The sequence below is a fragment of the Periplaneta americana genome, chromosome 3, assembly GCF_040183065.1.
Source record: "Periplaneta americana isolate PAMFEO1 chromosome 3, P.americana_PAMFEO1_priV1, whole genome shotgun sequence".
Lineage (NCBI taxonomy): Eukaryota > Metazoa > Arthropoda > Insecta > Blattodea > Blattidae > Periplaneta > Periplaneta americana.
In genome coordinates, this window is record NC_091119.1 from 71654919 (window position 1) to 71680773 (window position 25855).

At 35.3% G+C, this 25855-nt stretch overlaps 1 protein-coding gene across 7 annotated transcripts in view; it reads left to right on the plus strand.

The window, feature by feature from the left end:
* Nucleotides 1-20884, plus strand: part of Ubr1 (Ubr1 ubiquitin ligase) — a 76456-nt gene extending 55572 nt beyond the window's left edge. For all 7 annotated transcript variants that reach the window (XM_069820747.1, XM_069820746.1, XM_069820742.1 and 4 more), the window contains 4 exons: nucleotides 4143-5201; nucleotides 10299-13007; nucleotides 14039-14248; nucleotides 17885-20884. In XM_069820747.1, the coding sequence (XP_069676848.1) occupies nucleotides 4143-5201; nucleotides 10299-13007; nucleotides 14039-14248; nucleotides 17885-18421 (4515 nt within the window). In that variant the 3' untranslated portion in view covers nucleotides 18422-20884. The remainder of the gene's footprint in view (nucleotides 1-4142; nucleotides 5202-10298; nucleotides 13008-14038; nucleotides 14249-17884) is intronic.
* Nucleotides 20885-25855: the final 4971 nt, after the last annotated feature.

A 25855-nucleotide genomic window follows, 5' to 3' on the forward strand; every position in this document is an offset into this window, starting at 1 on the left:
TCTGCAAAATGTGACGAAACATCTCCAAGATGACACTGCAATTTCTGGGTTACACTGACCGAAATTTCATGAGAAAATTTCTTTCTTCATGAGGACTCGAACCAGTGCTCATTCCATTAACACGAGTCCTAGTTATGATGCCTAACAGATTCAGGACAACTTAGAATGCAATGTGGTATATGGGAGGGTCTTGGAACCAACATTAGACTCTCACAATCCAGGCCTCCTTGATTATGTGGTCAGCATAATGAAGGGCCACCATGAAGACGTTACAGGACAAGTACAACAAAACCCACACTGAGAATCAAATCAGTGCCATGATTAATATGAATAATGTTCATTGAATTTTGGTAAAGGTGTGGCATGGTCAAGAAAAATATGATTGACTGCACTGCTGTAAATATTTTATTACAGTCACAGCATTAGAGCCATTATAATAAATTAACATTTTATATTTTGCCAATATATTTGTTTTATATTAATACCACAACAAAAATTGATTTACAAAATATTTTTGTTTCAGTACTGTGGTCAAATGTGTTTTCATTTACAATCAAATTGTACCTCGAAAGAAGACTTTCAGATTCTTCACTATCTAATTCAAAGTAATTTTTCTTTAACTGTCTCATTTGAGAATTACAAAGAAAATATTTGATTTCCAAAAGATTGATTTCCATATGTTGACGAAAATGCACATGGCTATCTGTGAACAATTATTTCTCTCAAACTATTTAGTGAATTTTGTATTTGAAAGAGAGTCACATGAATATGAAATATTAGTAGTTTATTCGACAACTACTAAATGTACATAGGCAAAATAGAAATGATTGAGACAATATTCAGATACATGGCCTACTGCTGAACCATTTATACTCGAATCCACACTTTCTGAAGTAGAAATTGTGATAGAAAAGCTGAAAACGTACAAGTCTCCAGGTATCGATTAAATTCCAGCAGAATTAATATAAGAGGGTGGAAATGCATTATCTAGTGAATGTTGTAAGCTTGTACTTGCTATTTGGGCAAAGGCAATTGCACCAGAACAATGGAAGGAGTCCATATTGTACCTATCTTCAAGAAGGGTGAAAAGACTAACTGTAGTAACTTCCAAGGAATATCACTTTTGTTGACGTCTTACAAAATTTTGTCCAGCATTCTTTTGAGGAGATTAACTCCACATGTAGATGAAATTATTGGGGCTCATCAGTGTGGTTTTAGGCGTAATAGATCAACAATTGATCTTTTTGTATTGTACAGATATTGGAGAAAAAATGAGAGTGTAAGGACACAGTACACGAGTTATTTATAGATAAAAAAAAACATAGGACTCAGTTAAGAGAGAAGTTTTATATAATATTCTTATTGAATTGTTATTTCCAAGAAGCTAGTTCGATTAATTAAAATGTGTCTTGGTGAAACTTATTACAGTCTCTGTCTGATGCTTTTCCAATTGACTGTGGGCTAAAGCAAGGAGATGCACTATCACCCTTACTTTTTAATTTTTAGAATATGCCATTAGGAAAGTTCAGGAAAACAGAGAGAGTTTGGATTGAATGGGTTACAGCAACTGCTTGTTTATGCAGGTGACGTGACTATGTTATGAGAAAATCCACAAACTATTATGGAAAACGTGCTAATTTTACTTGAAGCAAGTAAGGAGATAGGTTTAGAAGTCAATCCCTAAAAGACAAAGTGTATGATTATGTCTCGTGACCAGAACGTAGTACGAAATGGAAATATAAAAATTGGAGATTTATGCTTTGAAGAGGTGAAAAAATTCAAATATCTTGGAGCAACAGTAACAAATATAATATCGGGAGGAAATTAAATGCAGAATAAATATGGGAAATGCCTGCTTTTATTTAAAAAAGCTGAAAGTTAGAATTTATAAGACAGTTATATTACCGGTTGTTCTGTATGGTTGTAAAACTTCGATTCTCACTTTGAGAGAGTAACAGAAGTTAAGGGTGTTCTTGAACAAGGTGCTTAGGAAAATATTTGGGACGAGGGCTGAAGTTACAGGAGAATGGAGTAAGTTACACAATGCAGAAATGCATGCATTGTATTCTTCACCTAACATAATTAGGAACATTAAATCCAGATGTTTGAGATGGGCAGGGCGGGTAGCATGTATGGGCGAATGCAGAAATGCTGGAGGGGAAAAAGACCTTTGAGGAGGCCGAGATGTGGATGGGAGGATAATATTAAAGTGGATTTGAGGGAGGTGAGATAAGATGGTAGGAACTGGATTAAGCTTGCTCAGGATAGGGACCAATTGCAGGGTTATGTGAGGGCAGTAATGAACCACCGGGTTCTCTAAAAGCCATTTGTAAGTAAGTAAGCTCAAAATGACGACTTAATCAAAGTGAGATGAGTTTTTTCTGGTTTTCTAATGTGTGAGAAATATTGCAAATAAAACAGGAAAACTTATGTTCCAAACTGTTTTGTTAAATACTTACTTAAATATCTCAACTCATACACTTTTTAGATTAGGTATTTCATTGCAAGTTCACCTTTCCCTTCCACAAACATTCACAAAATTCGTTTTTACGCAGATCTCCTTAAATTACCATATCTACTTGCTTTAGATCTGCTTGTATATAAGAATCTCCTCCTCCCTCTACTTTAAGAACAAAAAAAAACATACCCTCATATTATTCTCTTCTGACATATGTACGATACCAGGCTGTAGATTCTGAATTCCTGCCTGAGACTTTTATACAGTAGTGTACATTATCGTTCATAAATGCTCATAGAAAGATTGCTAGGTGAAACCCACTTCTGAAACCATCGTCTGTTGCATTGTCCTGTTACTTCTCCATTTGTCTTCATGCTGACGAAAGGAACATCATCTATACTACCTATCATATTCGCGTCTGTGGCTCAAATGCTAGCATGCTGATCTTCCATCCAGATGGCCCAGATTCGATTCCCGGCCAGGTCGTGATGGAATTTGTGGTGGACAAAGCAGACATAGCAGAGGGGTTTATCATTCCACCAACACACTCCACTTCCCCTTCATTTCATCTATCATCTGCAATAGTAAAAATAGGCCGGGGTGAAGTTTTGGGGGTAGAAAGGTTTCTGATGTTGATGTAGAAAGGGCTTGGGGCTCTGGGCCGCTGGTGCTTATCAGACTATTTGTATGCGAACAGGACCTGGCTCTATCAGGGGATGAGGTAGGATGGCCTGACGGCAGGAAGTGCTTGGGGGTTATCAGGCTACTTATCCGTGAAACAGGACTTGGTTCTGTAAGAGGCTGAGGCAGGATGGCCCACCTTTCAGCGTCGGATTCACAAATGTCATCCGGGCCATCTGTTGGACTTGGACAATCATTGCTTATAAGAGCACAAAAAGGGCGAAACTTGCCTAAGTGTATGGACCTGTCTCTGATCCAGCCCTTGTAAAACCAAACCAATGGCAATGTATTGTACTCTCTGTCCTGTTAGTTCTTCTGTTGTCACAGCAAAACAGAGAGACAAATTTCCATTCTTCTTCCACTGATATCTGTTTTTGCATACCATACTTTTAAATTCAGTCACCTAGAGAAAGAATTCAGAGTCCGGTGTGAATGTAAAATTGAGTAACAAGTGAATGATCATTTTCTTTCATTTAAATGGAATGTGATTGATTTCATGGAGAAAATGTATTGGCATTTTAAATTAATTTTTATATTTAGGCCTACCGTTAACCAAACTTAAAAAATTTTATTTTCTTACTGCTTTTTTTACTTATACACATATAAGACTTTTTTGCATTAAAAGAGGAAAAAAAGGTCTCTTAATATGGACGAGTAAATATGGTACATTGTTTTTAAGGTAAAAAGTGTTAATCATTATACCATATAAAATTCTTTTTTTTTTTTTTAATGTACGTTGAAAAGAAGCAAACTTTCCAGAATGCAGCCAATATGTTTAATTTGCAGTAATTAATGAAGTTCTGATATAATTGAAGGATAGTTGAATTTTCTAATGGAAGAAATGTGGGAGAAGGTGATAGCAAACTTTGGACTTGATGAAACTTTATATGAAATAGTAGGTTTTTGTATAATGAAACATATGAAAAGTTGTACATTTCTATTTTTAATCATGTTTTTAATCTGATATGTAGCAGTTATATGTAATGTTCCTTTTTCTTTTCAGGTGTTGGTCGTACATGCTCATGTGGTAGCTCATCAGTTTTTTGCCATGAAACTTCTTGATTGGTTACAAAAAATCCTTGGCTATGCAGAAGGTTTCCGTGTTCTATTCAGTGAAGTGGCTCTCCAAACCAAATCACCTGATGCTTCAATTGTGGAAGGCATTCTTTTGCGTGACTCTCATCTCTGGAAATCAGCTCGTACACATTGGCATAGACTTATAATTTCAGGCATGCTCATGGAGTATGATAGCAAGAAAGCTTTTGCGAAAGTTTTCACCAAGAATTACGGTTCTGTTGTGAAGGACTTTATACGTGATGATCATGACCACTCATTCTCCATAGCTTCGATGTCTGTGCAGGTATTTACAGTCCCTACGTTGGCACATCACTTAATAGCAAATGAAGAAGTTTTATTTGTACTCTTGCACACGTTTATATCAGAATGCACGCGAAAGTGCAATAAAGCTGGTAAGCTAGAGTTTGAAAGGAATGTCCCAATTGGTACCTTTAAACGTGCACAATATATACTGTATGATTTGAGATATCTGTTAAGTGCAAAACCTACGACATGGACAGATGGATTACGGAAAGGTTTCCTGCAAGGGATATCTTTATTGTTGAATCTCTTGACTTTTATGCAAGGAATGGATCTGGTGACTAGACAAGTGGGACAGCATATGGAGTATGAGCCAGAGTGGGAGTCTGCATTCAACCTGCACATAAAGTTGGCTCACGTCATCACTTTAGCTCTGGAATGGTGTGGCACCGACAGGATTGTTCTGATAAAGGCTTATCGAGCTACTCTGAAGAAGTTGTACGATAACCCAAGCTTCGATCCTGCACAAGCTGGTGAGGTGCGGGAATTGGCTGATCATAGTGCGACCTGCATCCAGTACGATGTAGCAACCCAGCCTGTGTCCATTCATTTGCCTCTGTCACGTTTTCTTGCTGGTCTCCATCTTCATCTGGAAAAGTTTGGTCTCAGTTTTGACAGCCATGAACTTCAAGTGACTCCTAGACCATCACCAGAGCAGCTAATTGAACCAGTTCTTAGAACCCAAGTATGTATAAGCTCTTTTGCTTAAGTATTCTTTCCAATAATTTAGCATTTGTCATCAGGTCTTTCATATTTTGTAAAACTTCCATTTGTCTGAACAATTGTTCCATTTCTGTAATTATTTAATGTAACTAAGTAACTTTTATAATAAATTGATGATTACATCATTATATGAATGTAGTAAATATTGAATAAAAAGTTATATTTTTCCAGAAATAAGTCCATAATTTTTAGTGCTGAGTTAACATTTTGGAAAGAGTATTTTAATTTCTATCAACGAATTGTATGATTTTTAGAAGTTTTCATTTTGTGGAAGCTTATGTTACTTTTGTAAATTTAATTTAGCTGATAGTGAAGAGACATAGTCTGTTCTCATGGTGTGCACTACATAAGCTAGTTGTCTACACAAATTTGTCTGCTTTTAGAAACTAGCCATACTTTAAACATTGTGTAAGAACAGTAATTAATTTTTTAATACTACCATTTCATTTAGTCAGATATTGGATTCCAAACACTTAAATGGTGAATATACAAATTAAAGAAATATAATTTCGTCCTATTACTAGTAAAGCCAGTAATGCGAGTTTTGTAACAGCATCAGTTGAAACTTTATTAATGCACGAAAAGTCGGGTTTTTTGTATCATAATAAGTTTCTTTAAATAAAGTAATTGGTTTGTTGCCTACAACAATTATCTAAATGCAGTAGAATTCCTCGTATCCGGCAACTGTGGGACAAAGCCAGTGCTGGATAATTGGAAAATATGTTTATAGGTTGTGTAAAAATACACTGTACTGCAGAAACATTTTTTTCCATGTTTAAATTTAGTAATTTTAATATAGATAATTAAAAATAAAGTTTTGAAATACGTACAATATTTATTTTTAGTACTGAATATGGTAATGTATAGTCATCAGTTCATAATTATTGTAATACATAATAGCATAAAAAATACTAAAAGTTTCCATAACCTTATGACAATTTTAAATGGCGATCTTGTGAATCATGTGATGTGAAAAGCAGTGTAGCCAACATCACAACTGAAGTAGTGCTCGATGATTTGAGCATAAGAACATTTCGTGGCATTTTGCGGAATCCATTGTGCAACAGCAGCCTTTAGCAGTAATAGCCATGATACTATCCATCACTTGAATGAAATTTTTGTGTGAGATCATGCATATTTGCTTGTTTTCCGAACAAAACCAATACGCAGTAAGTGTGAAATACCACATTCAGTATTCCCAACGTAACACACATAACAATTTCCCTCTTCTTACCGCTTAAGAGACATATTCATTTTACTGCTTTAGGCTTTTAACATATTTTTAGAGACATTTAACATAGTAATAATTATAAATTGGAAACTTACCACTGCAATTTCACCTAAATTGCACTGTTAATTATTGTTTTTAAATATTTGCAAAAATTAAGTAAACTCTTCTACTCCACTAAAGTTATTGCATTCGTGATGCAAGTAACATTAAGGAAGCTGTGAAAAAATCAACAAGATTCCAGATGCCGATGTTATTACTGCAATATGTTATATAAATAATATTGTTAAAATATTAAAATGAAAAATAAATCATTACATAACCTTACCGTTTGTTTTAAGTTCGCATTTATAGACTGGGGAAAAAAAAAGACAGACGTATATCACGGCCTGCTGGAGTATAGTAAACACAGAAAACATTTTATAGCAACAATGTTGAAGAGAGATATTTTTGTTTTCCAAAATTGCCGTCGTTGAACAGAAACCAAGATGGAGATTTCATTGCAACTAACTAGAAATTCCTCTTTCAGGTATGTAATAAACGATCTTCGCACAAAATAATGTACGATACATGAGCTGTATGTTTGTTTTCATGTTGTCAGAAATTAAAAAAGCTCAATTACGTTTCGTTTTTCCAATCTTTTCCTCGAACATGAAAACATCAACATACCGTTCTTGTAATGCATATTACTATTACGCGCTGTAGGAACAGAAAATTTCATACTTTCGTATTTAGACTCATCCAACATCCCTTTGAAACAGGCGAGTTCAAGTGTTAAATTGAAAGATATCATCTCTGCGCATTGTTTGCAAGGTCCTAGTGACAGGTTACCGATGCTATCCTCTACTCCAGGGACATAACAGGTTTTTTTGTCTGTGTTTTCATGCATGAACAGTGTAAACACAATATGTGGCATGTGCGATCTACGAAAACCACTCATCTTCGTCAGACCCTTCTCTTTCGCATAAGTGACAATTTTTTTTTTTTTTGGCCTAACCAAAAGTGCCGTTGTTTTGGATTGCCGATTATGTGAGTGCCGGATATGAGGGATTTTACTGTATATATAATTTTTTTTTTTTTTTTCAGTTTTTGGGAGGGCTATGGGACTTAACTGTTTTTACCAGATATTGTTTTCATGATTTATGGAATTGAAAGGATTTAGCATTTGACAGGGCCGTATATTTTATCATGTGAAAAATTGTAATTCCTTTCAATATAAATTCTGTCATTGTTTTATTCTGAAAGAACAAAAAAATGGTAACTTTATTACAAAAGTACAAAAAAATATTGGCTCATGAGAATGAGGAGGGAGGTAAGTTACAAAATAACATTATTTTTTTATAATTCATATCAAATTATTTACCGTTGTTTTATTCAATGTATTCTATTGTTAAATAAAAGAAAATTATGAGTGGCTGCTAAGGAAGGCATATCTATTACATTGTCTACAAAATGTCTTAACTATTTTAATTTTAGTGCCTCTCACGTTAGTCTCATGGATACATTAATTGAAAATCTTTCTATTCATCAGGGTTATCAGAACTTTGGCATTCTCTTATTCTTCGAGATGTTGGCAATGAGTGATACCAACATGGAATTCAGTAGGAATGTCACTCGTGTGACATAACTTCAGCAGGTCCTCTGTTTTACATCTCGCTTATTGCTAGTCCCACAGAATAAGCCTTCTTAATGTTCTTCATGGCATCCCTATCCAAATGTTTAAAGTCTTTATACTCACTTGAGTGGTCATATCTGTACCTATTACTGCAGGCTTTTGTTTCATGTATCTAAAACATTTGACCTTAAGTCAGTTAATTTTCTCTCCATTGGTATCAGTTAATTTATTTCTGATGTTTGCAGAATGTGTACGTAAATCAAGGAAATCTTCATATTTCATGTCAATGATATTGTACAGGTTTTTATTTCTGGCCATTCGAAATACTGAAATCCAGTCATTTATTTATACTTGTGCACAAACTTCTTGTTTTGTTCAATGGCACTATACATATTATCAACCTCCATGTAGCTGTGGCGACTTTCTAGAAATTTGTGTTCAATTATTTCTAATTGAGTAGCCTGGACTACATTTAAAAGCAATGCAGCTACTTGGAGGTTCCTATTTTGCCCTCCACACGTATCAGAGAAGATGGATACTTTGGTGACATGATCAGGAATTTGTTGTTGTTTTCTAATGCCAGGCATTTGACAGTAAAGTCATTTGACCTCTTGCACTCCAATATTTTTCAAAGATATTATCATGGTCAGCCACTGAAGCACAGATTTTGAGGTGTTCTGAATCCATTTCTTGATGATCAGGAAGTTGTGTCAAGTATTTGAACAAATATGTTTCAATCTCTTTGCTTTCACGTTTTCCATTTAATTCGCTCCAAACGTAACAGTATGCATTGTTTGGAGGCGAAGATTCATAGATGGTGAAATTCTGCAATAATACTTAGGAGAAATGTCACTGGACAGGATCTGCAAGGCGCTTTGTAGATGAAAAGTTACAGAAATAAAGCTCTCATCGAGTATCGCTCTTTGTTTGTCATTCTGCTTGGCTAAATAACATTCTTCCTTTCTTCTTCATTGCCCTTAGAAAATTGCACACATAGGCCACATTGATCTTTCTTAGGTATGTAGAAAGAGTAATTTATATTCTCTGCAAAAAATTCGCCTATACGTGATTTGTGACACTGGCTTGGAAATTTCACTATTGCATTTGTCTTTATATAAACTATACATTTTGTATATGCTTAACTTGGATTCAAGATATTTCCTTTTAGAAGTTTTTCGTCAATAGTGCGACTCAATTGTTCACTTTCAATATGTTGGCACACCTTTTTTAAAGTCTCGTCATCAGTTTTGTTTGGTGGCTCCTTTCTGCCACGATGGTCAATCCTCTCAAAATTGCCAGTAATAGCCCTTCTCTTATAAGCACTGGTAATGAACGAAGTTTTAATATTCAATGTAGAAAGCAAAATTTTTTGACAAAAATAACACACCATAATATTAATACCACCCTCAGTAGCGTAGTAGGTATAGCGCTGGCCTTCTATGCTCGAGGTTGCAGGTTCGATCCCGGCCCAGGTCAATGGCATTTAAGTGTGTTTAAGTGCGACAGGCTCATGTCAGTCGATTTACTGGCATGTAAAAGACCTCCTGCAGGACAAAATTCCAGCACACTGGCATTGCTGATATATCCTCTGTAGTTGCGAGCATCATTAAATAAACTATAATTAAAATATATATATATATATATATATATATATATATATATATATATATATATATATATTAATACACCAAACCAGATGCGAAAAATCAATCGTGCGGGAAAACAAAAGAGAAAGGCAAAGAGAATGTGGGAAAAGGCAGAGAGAATTGTATGGTTTTGTGGACTTAAACGATATCATGTGTCATTTTCTGAGCTAATTTAAACTTGTGAAAACATATGTTATCTTAGCTGTTTCTACCTGATAATAAAATTATTAAAATGGACTTAGATAAAACGACATACAGCAACTGCTCGAAAAATATAGCATTTCGGACTTATTCGATTTTACTAGGATACAGAGCACTGAAAGACAAGTCGGGGACTGTACTTAACTTATTTTACACAAAACGTGGACTTAATCGGATTTACTAGTAATAGGACGATTTATTCTATTGTATGATATGTGAAGTTACTTTTTCTTCTTTCATAATTGACTGAAATAAATTTTGTATTGTAGAGTACAGAAAAATGCACATCAGTTGTAGTGTTTAATATCTGCGTAATTTATATCAGCTTTAAAGCAATGCATATCATAACTTTGTCTTATATGATTCCAGGTAATGATTTCACAAGTACATGCTGGAATGTGGCGACGCAATGGCTATTCACTTCTAAACCAGTTATATTTCTATCATAATGTAAAGTGTCGCTCTGAGATGTTGGATCGCGATATTGTTCTTCTTCAAGTTGGAGCATCTCTGATTGAGAGCAATGAGTTCCTCATTCATCTTCTGAACAAATTCAATCTGATGAATTGGGCCAATCAACAGTTCGAACTTAATACTCTGAAGAATCCCGAAGAGGACAGCATGAGGCAAACAATCAGTTTAGTCGAAGAGTTCTTGGGTTTGTTAGTTGTATTGGTTGGCGAGAGATACACTCCTGGTGTTGGTAAGATAACACCTGATGATCGCATTAAGAAGGAACTTATCCAGCAGCTTTGTATTAAGCCTCTTCCCCATTCTGAACTTAACAAAACGTTACCTGAAGATGTGAACCACGAAACAGGTATGGAGAGAGTTATAGATCAGGTTGCTGAGTTCAAGAAGCCAGGTCAAGGATCAGGGAAAGGAGTTTATGAACTGAAGCGTGACCTTTATTCAGAATACAACGTGTTCTTTTATCACTACACAAGGGAAGAATTGTCGAAGTCAGAGGAAACTCAGCGCAAGAGACGGAAAACTGCAGGTGAAATAGAATGTTGCCCGCCACCACTTCTGCCACCACTGACAGATGCTTTTATGATGATGGCAAATTTGCTGCAGTGTGATGTGATGCTCCATATAATGCAGGTGGTCTTGGAACGTAGCCTGAATTTGAGAGCAAGAAGTTTCTCTGAGACTCAACTGCACAAAGTTCTACACCTCATAGGCTATGCATTACAAGAGGAGGAGAAACAGTATTGTCAGTTTTTACTGTTCACTGAACGAGCCGAGAAATGGAGAATTGAGCAACTCATAGAAGAGTTGTGTACAAGTCCAAGGGTCGAAGCGCACAAAGATTTATTGGCTTGGACATTGACTAAATATAGACAAGTGGCTGCTCCAAGAAGGCAGAACAGCCTAGCGAATACAATTTCCTCATCAACTCTACCTGAAACATCGACTCAAAGTGATGATACAGCAAAAGAAAAAGAGTGGCGAGCAAAGATGGCAGCTCAGAAAAGAGCAAAGATCATGGCCCAGATGACAGCCATGCAGAAGAACTTCATGAAAGAGAATGCCAAGTTGTTTGAAACAACTATCACTGATACCGGGAAGAGTGGAGACCTTAGAGGATCATCGATGGATCTGTCAGAGTGTGTACAGACATCTCCAGTTGCATTAGGTATAAATCAGACGACCAAGGTTACTCTTGAGCGAAGTTATACTTGTATTCTCTGTCAGGAAGATCAGAATGTGTCTGTTGATGGGCCAGCCTTAGTGTTAGCTGGATTTGTTCAGCAATCGACAGTTCTCTGCCAACGTCGTAAAACTGAAAATCTAGATATGGAAGAGAGTGGAGATGATATTCCTGATCCTCTGTTCCTTCCAGCTGCGCTGGGACCTGCACCTCATACCGGCACTTGTGGTCACGTCATGCACAGTCATTGCTGGCAGAAATATTTTGATAACGTCTTAGCCAAGGAGAACAGGAGACCATATCGTCTCCGGCAACCTGCAAGTTTCGATGTTGAAAAACACGAATTTCTGTGCCCATTGTGTGAGTGTCTTAGCAATACAGTATTGCCTCTTGTTCCTCCACTTGGCATATTGCAACAGTCGCAGTCTAGTCAACTTGACAGGAAGAGTATTAATTTTAAAACGTGGCTGCAAGGACTCCAGATAACTCTGAAATATAGGAAGAAACTGTCAAATGGCATTAGGAATTTGGAGGTGAGGCGATCTTCACCACGAATCCAAGCGATGCAAGCAGCACAAGAGAACAGTTCTAGTTCAGAGCAGAACGTAACAGACTTTCAGGTTGGCGATGGTGATGGCGACTCACAGCCCTTCCAGCTCTTGCTGTACACATGTCCTATTGACCAAGTTTCTATTGAGCTGGGAGATTCTGGTCCAGATTTTGCAGCTCTCTTCCCAACTAGTAGAAATCTCGCTGAGGAGCCTCAGCTCTCTGACAATCTGTCAGAAATGATATTGTTATACTCACAAGCCACCTATACAAAAGGACTGGGTGTCCACCCTCATCTAGGAGACTCCAGAGTACCACTGATGACATGGAAATCTTGTGCTTACACAATTCATTCCCTGGAATGCTTGTTGAGAGATATGGACAAGCCATTATTTGGCGACCTGTCTTGTCGTCAGCAGGATTGTTTGGAAGGATTAATTCGTATTGTTGGAGTATTGGGTACAACATGGAAGCGACCTGAAGTTATAAGCAGCCATGCTCTGCGTTTACTTTCCATGCTTTTAGAGAATTCATCAGATGTCCCATGCATTCTCGATTGGGATTGTTTTGGAGTTCTTGTTCCACTGACTCTCTCCCTACCAAGTTTATTTTTGAGTGATCAACCGACGCCAATTCCTAGTGGAGGTGTTCAAGAATTGTATGTATTGCGTCTTGTATTGCTATCACACATAGTGAAAATTCTTTTGACAACCGATTTTAATAGAGGTGACGTGCCAATGGACGTGGAAGAAGATGGCGTTGAACCAGTCACAGAGAATAACATCCTAGAGCTTCTGAACACTGTTCGGAAGGTTGCAGGAATTTCTACAGATGATAGTATGGTACAGTTGGATGCCAGAGGAGTGTGGGCACAGGTAAGTAAGGGTCTGTTTGACACAGTCCTTGTATTTTATCAATTTACGGTCTTACTAATGAACATGTATAATTTTTTATACAAGACTTATGGAGAGTTGGGACAGAAAACTTTACTAATAAACTATGCATCAGTGATGGATGTATAAACAGTGTGTAACTATACAGTAGGCATGCACACGAAACCCGCTATGTTGTATATAGAGAAAAAAATGACCGCCTTTTAACAGGTGTTCATATTGATTGTCATTTTATGATGATGGTTACCTTATAACCACAGAAGAACAAAACAAAGCTGTAGCTGTAGCTGTACTCTTTGATCAAAATATAGTGTGGTAATCAATCAGGTACAGTTGTACTATCAATACTTAGTGCAACATACTAGCGCACACTATTGGGTGTGATAAAGAATTCCAGTTATTCTGTTACCTTTCGTAATAAAATAATGACGAAACTATGACGTAGCTGTGTAGCAGTTGTATTGTTATACACGATGTATGTAGTGATTATTAGTCAGGAATTGACAAACAATTTATAAACGAGCTATTCACTGTGTAAGTGTAAGGCAGTTAAATGTCTTTATAACAGTTTTTATTAGTCAAACTGTTAGCGTACATATATCTTGAAGTCATTTTTGGCTCTTTTTCAGTCTGCATACACCTGAAGTAGTTAGTCTTAAGATATGCTTTTCTGATGAGTATGAGCTTGTGTATAATACAGATTGAAGCCCTCTGTTAGCTTGGCAGTGGAATCATAATTTCTTTTCATTTGTGGTTGTTATTTTTATGATTCTCACACTCCAGTCATATACACAGCAACTTAATACTCGTAATTATTGATAACAAGCTGAAGGGAATTCCAAGACAATGTGTTTGACAGACTTGTAAGTCAACTTATGCATTTTCTGTGAAACTAACTTAATTTTCTTCCCATACCTGTTAAGGTCTGACTGTCGCCAGATTTCATTGAGCATGATTCACAGCTGCAGTCAAATGCATACTTTGTATGAAGTTATGTACTCTCTTGGTTTCAGATAAAGCATGCTTGTATTCCGTTTCTGCGTTGCTGTGCATTGTTTTACCATTTTCTTACTGGTGTTCCTGCTCCAAATGTTCTGATGGAAGTTGGAGGGGACACATTTGAAAATCTGTGTGCCTACTTGGGCCTGCCAAACTCGTGTAGTGAATTGATATCCTCGTCAGTTATGACTGATTTGTCTTTGAAGTGGGCACAACATGACAAGGTATGAGGTGTATTTTTATATTAGATCCTATCTTTTCAAAATCCAAAAGATAAAGATTATTTTGTGAAGTCATTACCTTTTGCTATCTGGATGCTATTTAATGGAAAAAGAGGGAGACTTTTGAGTATAAGTATTTATTTACAGATCTTAAAAATTCAGTCTCAGAGGAGGTAGGATTTTTTGTTTACTATAACGAGCATGCGAGCTCTACAGTTTGCCACCTATACGCCTCAGTGAATGTACACAGACATTTTTAACATTACATGACAAGTTGTACTATTAGGATACCAGATATTCCAGTAGGAAAATTAATTATATTAAAATTATTGCTATATCTCTTGGAAAACCACTAAAGAGATGGTAGAATATGCCGAAGCCTAGACCTTGTTAGTGCTGCATAATTTTTTGGGAGAATGACTGATGTGGAAGTCTAGATATGGAAGCTAAATGTTGCTGTAAGAAAACAAATTTTCTTCAAGCTGATATAGGGTATTTTATGTAGCCTTTTTCAAATCTTGCAACTAAAGAGTTCATGAATTCCAGCACGTTACAAAATTAGCCTGATTTCAGACAAATGTATTATGGCTTGAATTCTCTTGTAAGAATCTTGATTTAAAGGGTAGGTCCTTCCTGTGGCTGTGCTGACATCAATTTGGAACAAAATGTTTGAAAATGGAACTTCACAACTGTCATTGTCAGGCCAATAAAATGTAGAGAGAGCCCTTGTGGATGCATGAATTTTATTGTGGTATCACCTTCTTCATAATTAACTTTTTTAATAAAACCCACATACCACAAAGATTCATACACACAAGCAACATAAGAATTTGCCTTGAAATTTGGATTCACAAATATCACACTGTAGTCTGTATCAGAATTAATTGAAGAAGGAGAAATTGGTGTGATTTCTGTATTGAAATCGGTAAATATCAAAGATGTGATTTTTATGGTTGCATCTTATTGGGATCACATTACTGAACTATCAATTAAGAAGTCATGGAAAACAGTTTGGCCTGCTGTTTTGGATTCTACTGCTGAAATTTCTAAAATTGTCGACACGTCCGAATTCCTTGAATATTTGCAAACATTCCTGGTTGTTCGGATGTAGACGATAGGGATGTAAATGCCTGGTTGCAGACTGACAGTGATTCTGGTTACAACATGATGCCTGATGGCGAAATTATTGCAGCCTGTGATACAGAGGACAGTGATGGTGAATTGGAAAACGAAAGTGACGTTTTAGGGGAAGAAGTAATGCCTCATGCGGAGACAACAGCACAAGCTGGAAAAACTAATGGTTTATCTAGAACATCAGACTGAAACAACTCCAGCTGAACTGATGTTGGTTAAAAATCTACGCGATCGTGCTGCTCTCAAATGTCACACAAATTTGAAACAAAAGAAACTTACACACTATTTCAGTAAATAGAAGTGAGTACAATACGTACTTTATTGAATTTATATGCCAGAAAAGTGTTTTTTTTATTCTTGTTGGTGTTAAAATAAAGGTTTGTATAGATAGTAGCTTATATTCATTTATTAGTTTGTTTTCGGATTGTCCAGATTTTCGATAATCTGGATTACCTCCGGTTCCACCTCATCTGGATAAACAAGGTTCTTGTGTACATGTTCACATTGCTTACTACAAAATAATTCTAACTAGAAAATAAAGACGTGTTCTATAACTGGGTCCATCCACGAACCCAAGCAATAAACACAAAAAAAATCAATATATAATTATGAAATAATGATTTTAATTGTAAAGGAAACTAAAATAACCAAGATAGCATATCTAGGTTACTGAAACGTGTTGGAGTATATGGATGTAGATATGAACAATAAAAGATGTTGTGGGGTCAGAAAAGACCCCAGGTAAGTGTCGAGGGTTAATTGGAGACTTTGATTTTCAAATCGTTTTATCCTATTAGATTTACTTCGCCACAGTATGTAGTTACTGATAGACATTATAAGTAGTAATGTGGATATGGAGAAGGATGGAGTGTGTGAAATGGACAGACAGAATAAGAAATGAAGCTGTGTTGGAAAGAGTGGATGAAGAAAGAATGATGCTGAAACTGATCAGAAAGAGGAAAAGGAATTGTCTGGGTCATTGGCTGAGAAGAAACTGCCTTCTGAAGGAGGCACTGGAGGGAATGGTGAACAGGAGAAGAGTTCAGAGCAGAAGAAGATATCAGATGATAGACGACATTAAGATACATGGATCATATGAGGAGACAAAGAGGAAGGCAGAAAATAGGAAAGATTGGAGAAAACTGGGTTTGCAGTGAAAGACCTGTCCTTCGGCAGAACACTGTGAATGAATGAATTATTAGTAGTAGTAAGAGTTTTACTTGAACGTCCCCATTTCATGTCTGGCAAACGTTTTATAAGTAATAAACACCTTTCAGCGTTTTGTGTTATATATTCTGTACGTTTATTCCAAGTAAAATTAGTGTAAAAAATCATCCCTAAGTATTTTACTGAATTTGTAGCAGAACAGATCTCCGTTTGCAGTGGCTTCTTTTCTTAATGAAAAATGTTGATGTTAACTGTCATTAAGTGTTCTATAGATCATTTACATAATTTTTAAGGCATTTTCCATTGTTGATATAAGTTCAGAGCTTTTCTTAGTTTGGAAGTTCACATTACTAAATCATCTGTACAAAAAGTACAGTTTACTCCAGATCTTTTAATTGTTTGTGGCAGATCATTGATGTAGACATTAAGAACTGCACCGTGTGGTAATCCTCAGTGAATCTGTCTATATTTGAGATACTTCTATCATATCTGGTTGCAGTAAAACGTTAAATTACGAAATGAGAGATCCAGGAAAAGATATAAGCTTTAACAGTTTTTAGGTAGAATCGATGCACTTTGAAAATGTATAAAAACTGCTACTGTATATATATATATTTTTTTTCGGAATATGTATGGTAAGACTTTCCTGTGTTAAATTTCAACGTACCTTGTTTACATGTTTCGACCTATTTATGGGTCATCTTCAGAACTGGTCGTTGTTGGTCTTGGCGCTACTTGTTCTGTTTCCTGTGAGGGTATTCTGAAGATGACCCATAAATAGGTCGAAACATGTAAACAAGGTACGTTGAAATTTAACACAGGAAAGTCTTACCATACATATTCCGAAGTGATACAGTGTTAAAAGTTGTGTAATCAAGATGTATATATATTTTTTTCTTTAAAAAAAATCTTTGATTTGTCGACTGAAAAGAAGAATTTGTTTATTGGTTGAATGGAATTCTCTAAATCCAACTTGACATGGGATAATTAAATTTTATGAATTCCAAGTACCAATTTAATTTATTTGATACCATTTATTCCACGATTTTTGCAATGATATTAGTAAGTGAAATGGGTCTGTCTGTAACTTTTAATTTCAGGTGCAGATTTGTCTTTTTTAAAAATAGGAATGATTATTGCTTATTTCCATTCAGCAGGCACTGTGATTTTCCAAGATAGTTTTAAAAGTTTCTGTTTTTTACATTTATAAGGTTTTAAAAGTTCTTGGTTTTTTACATTATAGTTAGTCCCTCAACTGTATAATCATAACCACTGCACGATTAAAAAATTCGTTAAATAAGATACAAGCTCGTATTGCACATGTGGTTTGTGTCACAGGTGCGCCAATACACGTCTGGGGCTTCAAGCTTGGCACCCATTCCTCTCCCTTTGCCGGTGAACCAGCTGGTGGCTCTGCCTTTGGATTATAGTGAATTGATCAACACGGTATCACTCTTCACCTGTCCCAACAGTGAGCGTGAAGACTCCCGCAACCCAACAATGTGCTTGGTGTGTGGTGAGATGCTGTGCTCACAGAGCTACTGCTGCCAGACTGAACTGAACAAGTCGTTAGTGGGAGCATGCACTTACCATGCCCATGAGTGTGGCGCTGGAGTAGGTATATTTCTTAGGGTGAGAGAATGCGAGGTTCTCCTGCTAGCAAGCCCCAATAGGGGTTGCTTCATGTCTCCTCCTTACCTGGATCAGTATGGTGAAACAGACCAAGGCTTGAGGAGAGGAAATCCACTGAGACTCTGTCCAGAAAGATACAAGAAACTACAGCTTCTGTGGTTAGGTCACGGTATTCACGAGGAGATTGCTAGAGCCTTAGAATCCAGTAGTAATCTTATGTCTACACAGTGGCAGCACTTGTAATACTGTATACATGATGAAATTATTTTTCCAGATTTTTCTGACTTTTCTTTCTTTTAATTTTAATAAGTCTCTTTTGTAACGGTATAAATTATACGAGTCTATTTATAATAATAAGATGTTACAAAACTGTGCATCGTGTGCACAATAAAAAGTTGCATGTTGTTACTTCCTGTGTACATATTGCTGGTGAAATTCGTTTAATATTGTTAGTTACTTATATAGATAATTATGTTAAAATCGCAAGATAGGAACTTAAAGATGGTATCTATACGTAGAATCAGCACAACTTCAATGGAAATTGTAAAGAAATTATAAAAACATATTTAAAAAAACTTACAGGGTGTCTTTTTGGCAGGAGACAAATCTCTAGTACTCCTGTCTCTTTGCCACAAGTTGATATTGCAAATTTTCTTTCTTCTTTAAGATAAAAAAGAGTTGAGTATTATAGTTTAAAAGTTTACATGAAGGTTTGAGGCTGAAATGACTAATTCGTATAATTTAGTTTAATCAAAATGCTGTTGTATATGTGTAAACAAGTGCAAATTTGACCATCAAAAGTAAATGTATCTTCCACATTTGAGGTTTTATCTCCATCATAAATCCTTTTGGTAATGAAGTATTACAGTGTGTGCAAATATTACTGAATATAAAATATGTTTACTGAATTATAAATACTAGTGAATTAAAAAGATATATTACAAGTAAGACAATGATAAGGGACACAGAAGCTTCAAATGTGTGAGACCTGCATGCACACTGGTGATAGCACAACATAGTTCCTATGGCTCAGTGATTAGGCTTTGATCTCTCTTACATCCTAAGTGCTGACTGACTTCAGAATGGATTATTTTCTTTGGTCATCTTTAAAATGAAGTTCAAATGTTGGGAAACCTGTAACTGCAATGTAATAGCCTACTTTTTAAAAAACCCACAAAGAATGAGATGAAAAAAAGCTTTTACGTCAATCAGTTCTAAGAATATTGTTCCCAAATGTAGAATGTTCTTGATCTCATTTTGTAATTGGGCCAATTTTGGAGCTTAACGCAAGCAATAAACATGTATAGGCACTGATATTTTTAAATGTAAAGAAAGACCGAAAATGCTTGAAACATGAAATATTAAATCCATATGTTTAATTTGAAACTTATAATACATGTATAATCTTACAGATTAATGTTTACTCCCTCCCTTTTTTTCGTGGTTGTAAGGAGAATCACATGAATTCTAATTGTTTCTTAGTATTTTGATGTGACTCTACATCAATCTGAGTATAAAAAGCACATGATTTGATGGAACATTACTGAATTGACAGGCATGATTTTTTATTAGATACGGTATTTTCGTTCAAGTCCACACAGAAAATCTAATTTATGTTGTCGGGAATCAAATCCTGAATATGCCGAAGTATGAAGGAAAATTATGCCATTAAACTATGCCTGAAAATACATTTTTTTTCATCATAACTACATAGTGTTTACCGCTACATTTGGTAAAATTTTGGAATCTACAAACTCTCAGATAACTGAAGATGATTTATTTTATGGTTTAGAACAGTCTTATAGTGAATAATTACAACTGGACTTTTCTAATTGCCCTAGAGAGATTATTTAAGCAATAGTTGAATTATTATCTAATTCATTTTCATTGACACGTAAATCTGCTCAATTTTTCTGTATGTAGTCATTGCTTTCTCCTCTTAGGTACTCTCATCTTTATGTTGTCTTGTATAGTATTTACTGGTTGACATTAGAGTGCTTAATTTTCCACTTGTACATGAAGAGTGATATGCTACTTGTATATATGTGTGCGTGCGTGTGTTTATTGCAAATATTCAAGTCTTGAAATATCAAGAACATAAAGAGAAAAAAAAAAAAAACAAAAGACCCAGTCTTTAAAGCCTTGGATGCAGATGTTAATAGCATAAGATACAACAAGTTTGTTAGTATTTCAATTGTGGTTTATGAAATGGTAGTGTTATATATTCATTGAATGAATAAAATCTCAAGTGAAGGACTTTATTTATCACTGATTTGAAAATGCAGTACTAAATGTGATTTCATTGTTAAAATAATGAACATGTACAAATGTAGATTCATGTTCGTAAACGAGGGGTACAGTTAAGCAACATTGTGATGTACTTGCAACTGCCTGACTGTGGAAGCCATTACAGGGCAAATGGTGGCAGCAGTGTCATGCCTAATGCATAGTTAGGTAACAGTGCTTGTTTTTCAATATTATCATATATCGTGAAGGTGATATATTTTTCTTTTATTAAGCAAAATATGGTTGTAGATAAAATGGTAAATAAGCTTTTAAATCTGACTGATAGAATCTCTTTAGACATGGGTGAGAAATTTTATTTATGTAGTTTTCTGATCACTTTTGGAAACCATATAATACAAATATATTAGTTTGTGTTTCTTTTGTACAATGCTGTAATAAAGGTTATAGTTCTAAATGTAACTTCACTGGTGATGTTTTTTTTTTTTATTTAATCACAGAGGCTATTTAGAAACAGTGATGTAATAATTTGGCGATAATGGAGCTGCAGCAGAATGAAAATCTCAGGAAAAACTGTAATACTTAAAAGAAACCTGTCCAATACAAATGTTACAATCTCCTGTGTATCGACTTTGATTCCTTTGATGAGGAGCAGTGGCTAACTGGAAATGTAGCTAGGTCAGTCTTTATAGATTCAGCTATAGCAAAATTGAGAGGAATATATTGTAGATTGTTTGAAAATTACCGGAGATTTTGTATGAAATAACTATTCTTAATACATAGATGGACAATATAGTGTACAGTGAAATGCCAGTATAACGAACTCGAGGGGTACTGTAATTATATTCGTTATAGTGAAATTTCTTTAAACCGAAAATTGATTAAATCTGCCTACAAATTGTGTCCCATATTAAAGGAGCAGTCCGAGATAAAATTCGAAATTTTGATTATATTATAGGATGTTTACCTAAGTAATCCTTAGATTAACGGCGTTTGTCTCATCTCTCTACGCCTTTTAGTTTGTTAAATATTAAAGGTCTTATTGCAAGCTCTGACGTCATAACCACTGATCGCTTCATAAGACTGCACTGTAGTTCCGTTTGACATATAGATAGACCGAGTAAATACAAATTCATGTTACAGTCAGTTATTATTAACTCACTTAGGACCTATCACATGCATATACTGTAACAATAATAATAATAATAATAATAATAATAATAATAATAATAATAACTTACCCAAACTCTATCCCACTTTAAATCCCGTCTACAATGCATTCTGTTCCATTCTGTGATTAGAACGACTTGGGTCTAATAAGGGTTCAAACTGAAAAGGTTTAATATTTTGATGAATTATAACCTAAGTCAACGTCTTCACTGAGTGAGTGAATGTATGTGAGACGTGAAATATTCGTTGTGAAGGGACTACAGATACGTGTTTATCTCACGTCAGCAATAAATTAGTACATGGTTTATATTATTCTATTGCACCATAGTTGTTGAGTCACACGGTTTAGGCACCGGGGTTATGTTTGAGAGAACTCTAAAACATGTGCATCATCGAATTGCAGTAGTGGATAACCACGACCTACTTCCAACACATTTCTCTGTATATCTTCTCTCCACGCGTTTTCCTTCCTGCTGTATGTTTTCTTTTCCACCCATCGTTTAGTGGCTTTAGGGTACTGGAGTCTGGAGCCAGTTACATCTCTTTTCACGTTGTAATTATAGCCCACTATTGCAATCATAGTTCTTGTTACTGTTCCATCATATGGAAAGTGTTTTCTCTTAGGAATGTAAACCAATCTCTCTTTATGATATGATTCAAGTTTGCTGGTGTGACAAAACTGATTAGTCTGCTTTAAGTCTTTTAAAGGGCAGGGTTGCATACAACATTTTTCAGAGCATGTAATCGTTGGGTCCAGGTTCGATCCATTCCCTCTCACTATTGTATGGATGAATGTGTGGACATTTTTTATATGTCTCTGTTCGTGTATATTACAAACATGATTTAATACAGAAATGAATCTGTTTTCTAAGTCGTTAGAATCACCTTCACATGTAGCACATAACCACCATGAGTGATTTATGATGCTGTCTTTCCACATTTGTATTTTCTCATATGTTTTTTGCGGCGGCTTTAAGGTTTTTAGATAAGCTTTTTGCAATGTGCCAAATGTCAAATTGATGGTCCACCATTCATATTTGGTCCTCATGAATTTCCTAATTCCTCTATTGCGGTCCGACAGAGAGAGGGTAATGTTCATTTTTTCTTTTAGGTGATCTAGAACTTTTTCGCATGCTGCTTTTACAAGATTGCCTACAATTAGGGCCTTTTGCAGAACTATGAAGTCTATAAGATTATCTGAGTCGAGGTCCATTACACTGTAAGTCACATATTTTGCACTGTAACCAGGTGAGTCAAATTGGTCATCACCGCGATTCACACGTTTTTATCTTTTAGGGAATTGATAAGTTGTTCATGAATGTGAAAATAACTACACCTACTGTTGGTTCTACGAATTTTGAAATTATTTTATAAAGTGTTGTCTTGCCAATGAAATATAGTTGTAAAGTTTCTGAAAAATTTTCCAACAATTTGTATCTTATACCTGATGAATTAGAATTTGAAGTTTATTCTTCTATTTGAAAAGATCTGTCTAAGTCAGTTTATGGCTCACTCACATCTGATTCACCACACATTTCTTAGCGTCTCGCACCCTATCTCACACTGCACAGCTTTGTTTATATTAGGTTTCTGTGAATTTTCAGCCTCATCGAGAACTACACATACGTCAATATTTTCAGCTACAGGTGCATCACTGCAACTTGCTATTACTTCTTCGACGATCTTTTTTCATTTATAAGCAGAGGAGCGCTTAGTATTAGAACTATCTTGGGGAGATTCTCCTTTCAAAAATAAGGGATAGCAGTTTTCTTCATTTTCATAGAAGTTCTATTGTCTTTCATTAAACGTCTTTTTAATAGACAAGATTCTTCAAAATTAATTTCATGGAAATGATTAGAACACACAACAGCAGTTTTCGATGGTGTAAAATCTTTTCTGTTGTTTTTCTTCGCCCATGTTTTAAATATTTGCTGTCTCTGTTTGGAAATACTTGAAATGATACCCCTTCTTCATGTTCTGTTTTTGTTGTTCCCTCTGAACACGTAAAATCACAACACCACGGAATTTTAAACTGTATTACGATACAATTTTTTCTGTTCAGTCTACTGTAGTTCAAAATCGTTCATATAAAAGAAAATAGCCCTACATAAAACCACAACGTTGGTATGTGCTGTTTTATGATTAAATGAAAAGCAAAATATAACTTCACTCAATCACAACTGTCCGAAATTCTGTTCACGTGTATTACGGCGCGAGAAGATTATTTAATACAAAGCGCTGCACTCGGGATGTTCTCGGCCTACTACGGAATCACACCAGTTCAGTGGCTATGATGTCATAAGTATTTGTGCGGAGTCAGTAACTCAAGAACCATGCCTCGCATTGACATGCGGCAAATTACATTCTACTTAGATTGAAAAACGTGTTTGATTAAAGCCAACTTAATTTTATCGCGGACTGCTCCTTTAAGTATGGAATAACAGATACTGTACTTGGGTTCGGTTATACTGTATATCCGTATTAGGCCTATATTGTAACTTCAATAAGAATTGGTGCTATAATGATAATATGGATACCGGTATTCAACAACTGAATAATTATTCTTGCATATTTTACAATATTTTTCATGCATCATGGCCTTGTTAGGACCGAAAATTAAGTTTTACAGAGCAAGAAGTAGGTTGAACTTTCGCGACTTTTGTATTTTCTTGCGACATTGTTTTTCTTCTCTCCTCTGTCTACTTCTTCAATGATTTTTCCCTTCTCGTCTAGCAAAAACTGCTTTCTCGTCTCTTTTTCTGCCATACCTGCTTCTTTACTTCTTCCCTCAACAACGTTTAGGAACAAACTGCCTTCGGAAGTTCGATTTTATTAAACCGTTTCTTTTAAATGTAAATTAAAACCACAACAATAACATCTTTAGAAGTGTATTCAGAAAACTCACTGAAAGCAAGGGTGACCAATGCCTGATGATAACTCATTTACCTATTTTATTTTTAAGTAATTTTTAACTGCTTATTAGGCCTAATTTCGTTTAAATAACGTTTTTTTTTGTATTGGGATTATTATTACGTTAAACTGAATAATTCATTACTTATGTGTTCTTTAAACTGAACATTTTTAACATGTAAATTAATAGTAAAATTGCTGGGACTAAAAAATTATTTCGTTATTCTGAAAAATTTGTAATAGTGGCATTTCACTGTATATATGTAATTTTTTTATCTAGTGGCAGGCACTTGATTTGGGTCATTCACCCAAGTGTCCTCTTCTAAGTAGTCACCATAGGTATTGTAGTTGGTGCCCCATGAGAGGCGAACTACATAGCATCACATGATTATGATGATGTTTTATGGAGCAATGATGGAATGCTGGCAGGGGAAATGGGAGTAGGCCTACTCTGAAAACCTACCATGAACATTATCCTTGTCCACCACAAATTCCAGTTGGACCTTCGAGGATTCGAACCTGGGTTACCAGCTTGAAAAGCTGACTATCTAGCTGTTTGGCTAATTGTGTGCCTTGATAGACTGTATACAGTTACTTAAATACAATTAAATACATTCTTAGTGGTATATTTTGTCTAAGTTATGTTCAGAAGTGAAGTAAAATCATTATTATTTATTTATTTATTATACAGGTTTACAATGCATAAAAGCATCTTCCTCTTTCTCCTACTTTCTCTATCCTCCCATTCCTGTTCTTGTAGTCTTTTTTTTTTTTTTTTTTTTCTTTTTTACATTGCTTTCTTAACTTCATGCAACCATGTGTTTGAGGTCTACCTCTTCCTCTCTTTCCCAATGAAGTCCATTCCAAAACTCTTGGTAACTGTTCATTCTCCATACATTTCACATGACCATATCATTGTATTTGTCTGTATTGTACAAAATCAAGAATTGAATTTTCTTTATTCATTTGTTGTCTAATAACTTCATTTCATATTCTTTCAAGTTCAGAATGTCTGGCTGAACACCTTAAGTAGCCCATTTCCGGTGTTAACAATTTTGATCTCAAATTTTGGTTCATGTATGTTTCTGCCTCATATGTCACTTGATTTATATATTTGAAGTTTGGTTTCTTCAAGAATATTTTTGTCCCATAATATTCCAGTTAACATGGTTTCTTCAAGAATATTTTTGTCCCATAATATTCCAGTTAACATTGCTTTTGATGATCTTACTTAATTTGTTCTATGTTTAATGTTATCGTGCCTGGCCTGTTTACTAATTTTGATGCTTATATAATCAAATTCATTACATTCTTTAATGAAATGTTTTCCATCTTGTAAAACTAAATCTCTTG